We start from the raw sequence: 3,393 nt of genomic DNA on the forward strand, positions 1-3,393 counted from the left end.
AAATATAATTGTTTTTGACATTGTATGACTGAGATGTAAATAAAAACAAAGTATATCATTAAGCTAAAAATATTAGCACCAATTTTGAAACTGGAGTTCAATCTAAAATAATATCAATGTATCATTAACCAAATAGTTCTGAATATAAACAACTTAACAACAACTCCGTTTTAACATTGAGGACTGTGTGATTATTGAATGCTGCTTTCTGGAGTATTATCTTCTTTTTACTTGTTAGCTAATAGCTTGTAGCTCTAGTACAATGCTAAAGAAGCTGACTTCTGACTCCAGACACCTGTTGACTGAGTTTTGAGGTGTGAAAAGGTGTAAATTGGATTGCTTAAGTTTAATTCTACCTTCAAATACTGTACTTACAGATAATAATAAATTATAGTTTGCTTATGGGAAGTCTATTTTGAGTGAGGCTTAATAACTCTTTGTCAGGGGACAGGAAGTTGGGTGCGAGCTCTGTGAGAACTGACTGCATGGGACGTGTCATTGTCACTCAGCTCCAGAGTCCTGGGTTCTTTGGTTTAAGCCCCTGCTTGGAGAACTCTCCGTTAGGTTTTTTTGTTCTCCCAGTGTCTGTGTAGGTATCTTTTATGTGCTCTGAAATCCTCCCACATCTTGTTAGGTTTATTGGCTTAGCAAAACATGTCTGCAGGTATGAGTATGGGGTGAGTGTGTGATGCCCTGGTGCAATGTGCAGGATGATTTCCTTCCTTGTACCTTGAGTCTGGTAGACTCTGGACCCACTGTGGTCCTGAAGGAGTACAGTGATATTTAATGAACTGAAATCGTAGTCTTCTGCATGCTCAGAAATGCCAAATAAGGTAGCATTTTCTTTCAGTGTAACAGTTCATAATGAATTGGGAATGCCAGTGCTGGTAGTAATAGCATTACTATAATGTGCAGATTTTCTGAATATATCTGCACTCTAAACAAAGGGACTACTTTTTATAAAACTATCTACTCTTTATAAAACCAGGATGACTCAAAAACATTTTATTTTCAAAATGGTTCTTTTTAAGTGTCTTGAGAAATTCATGTTTCGTTTGAATAGTTCTAATCATTGGTTACTGTCTTTATAATTGCACCAATTATGATTATGATAACAATAATAATAGTAATAAATTATGATAACTGATGCAATTAGTTATGATCATGATTATCATCATCAGTACTATTAGCTCTATTGCTATCATTATAAAATTATTTTGACATTATAGCATGCTTTTGTCCTTAATTAATTTAAAAAATATTATTAAAATTTTTTACTTGTAGGTGCATGTAATTCTTCTGCAAACGTTTAAATTGAATACATTTCTTTATTATACTACACAATAATTCAATATTCCCTAGTAATAATGTACACTAATTTACAATGAGACTGATTCAGCTCATGTCAGTGCTTGGAAAATAATGATTGTGTGCAAATACATGACTTACATTGCGATTTATGTAAAAATAAAGCATTATGACATTATCAGTCATATGAATAAGGCTCTTCAACATTCATACAGTACATTCTCAGTTTTAACTTTCTTCTCTTGTCTTGACTCTTCTTCTCTTTATACAAAGTGTGCATCATTATGATTCTGTAGAGCTGTCCTTCCTTACAGACAATAACTGCTATCAAGTACTGAAATAGGCACCAAATATATAAACCACATCAACATCTCTTGGCTCTATGATCAAACCAAACAGCAGTTCAGACAGGGTCAAATATTGCTGTAATGTATAAGCACTGGTTGTCCATTTGGCAGATAGTTTTTCACATCTTGAGTCTAGAAAGTGCCCCTCAACCAGCCATCCACAGAGTGAAGGGTATAAGGATTGTGGGTAATGTAGTTGAAGGTGCCAGGCCAAAACAAACGATGGACATCACTCCTAGGAGGACGGTCAGAAGCACACATCTTTGGTCTTGAATGGCCATTTTCAGGCAGTTACAGAACTGCAAAAACAAAATAACAGACATTAAGAGACTTAACAGACAGCATAGCTCTCGCTGATAATAAGTCACTGAAGGTAGCATCTTCTGGACCCTCCTCTGCTGATCTTGCAAAAAAGATTTGACTTAAGGTTGTAGTGCACCGTCATGAAATCTTTTCCCTATTCTGTGCGTTTTGTGTTGTTTTTCACTCCACATAGCACTACATGTAGAAAAAATCTAATTACTAACTACTCCCTAGTGAACTGAATTTGAATGTGTACTACTAGAAAACTCTGCAAATTTTTAAAAGATAGGGTCCATTTAGGAATTTAGTCAGCTCCCTGTCTGACGTTTACTGCATTACTTTTCAGAATAGACCCAGCACATTAGCTAAATAGGGATAACGAAGAAGGTTTGAGACAGAGACCCAAGTGTTTAGGACGCTTACTTTTTCAGTTTGTTGACTCACAGGTGTCCCGTATCTGCAGTACGTGACAAAATGCTCGCAGTTATTCCACAGCAGGCTGTAAGGAATGGCTCCGACGAGTTTCTCGGCTCTTTTGGCCACCTCTTCGTTGGACATTGGCGGAGTTTTGAGACGGTGGTCCATGTGGTTGACCAAAATAGATGCACCGTAGGCGAAGTCTTCAACGGAGTCGAGTCTTACGCTGGCGTTTTTGTAAATACAGCCTAGAATGAGTCGTTTGTTCGTCACTACCGTGGTAATAAGTTTCTGGTCGCTGGTCCACACCGGTAAGATATCCGGCATCAGGTGAGCGACTTTATTGTCCCCCAGGTAGATGCCGAAGTGGACGAAAAGTGTGCGCTGCACTTCCAGCAGGTCGCCTCTCCTGAAGGGGGGCGCTGTTGTATTGGAGCATGTTGTTGTTGTTGTTGTTGTTGACAACATTGTCTTCAGAACTAACCACGACTTTCTGAACACATGAAAGTTAGTGAGAAGAAAAAGCTTCTCCAGCAGAAACGTTAGCAAGTCCAACATGTTTGTGAGAGTTAGGAGGGAGGGAGGGAGGGAGTAAATGAAAAAGTCAACGTGAGACAAAGTGTGGAGGTTTGATACTGGATTTATACCCCTCTCCCTGTGAGGAGGAGACTGATGTGGATGGGGGGGTATTGCCATTGGCTGGACGTTCTGCTCCCACACAGGCTTTTTCTAAGCAGAGTTCCTCAAAAATATCGTACTTCTGCAATTGTCTAACAGCTTACAATTACTGAAAGGATATTTCACAAGTTATGACCAAAATTAAGCCTGTCTAACAAGAGAACAACAATGAGACAGTCATGTTGGAAAGGACTGAATTATCCTTTTTGAGTTTTCTTGAGAAGCACATAACTAAATCCTGATGTTCAACGTGTCCAATAGTGAAAGAGATGAGGGCTGTTTCTACTGGACAGTAAACTTTGGGCTTGACTTTCCTAGCCAATTCCTGACTTGTGGAACA

The 3,393-nt window shown here is 38.4% G+C and overlaps 1 protein-coding gene across 1 annotated transcript; it reads right to left on the reverse strand.

Annotated features, from left to right (window-relative positions):
- Positions 1-1,359: 1,359 nt before the first annotated feature.
- Positions 1,360-2,943, reverse strand: lrata (lecithin retinol acyltransferase a). Its single transcript, XM_066661436.1, has 2 exons — positions 2,382-2,943; positions 1,360-1,954 (listed from the first exon to the last, which is right to left on the reverse strand). Exons 1-2 carry the CDS (start codon positions 2,931-2,933, stop codon positions 1,802-1,804), a joined length of 705 nt encoding a protein of 234 aa, XP_066517533.1. The 5' UTR covers positions 2,934-2,943; the 3' UTR covers positions 1,360-1,801.
- Positions 2,944-3,393: the final 450 nt, after the last annotated feature.

Source organism: Hoplias malabaricus, chromosome 2 (assembly GCF_029633855.1).
Source record: "Hoplias malabaricus isolate fHopMal1 chromosome 2, fHopMal1.hap1, whole genome shotgun sequence".
In the NCBI taxonomy this organism is placed as follows: Eukaryota; Metazoa; Chordata; class Actinopteri; order Characiformes; family Erythrinidae; genus Hoplias; species Hoplias malabaricus.

Excerpts from the sequence above, each read along its gene's own strand:
- lrata (XM_066661436.1), bottom strand. The coding sequence starts at position 2,933 with ATGTTGGACTTGCTAACGTTTCTGCTGGAGAAGCTTTTTCTTCTCACT. Across the intron at positions 1,955-2,381 it reads TGAGTCAACAAACTGAAAAA|TTCTGTAACTGCCTGAAAAT; the intron begins GTAAGCGTCCTA and ends TTGTTTTTGCAG.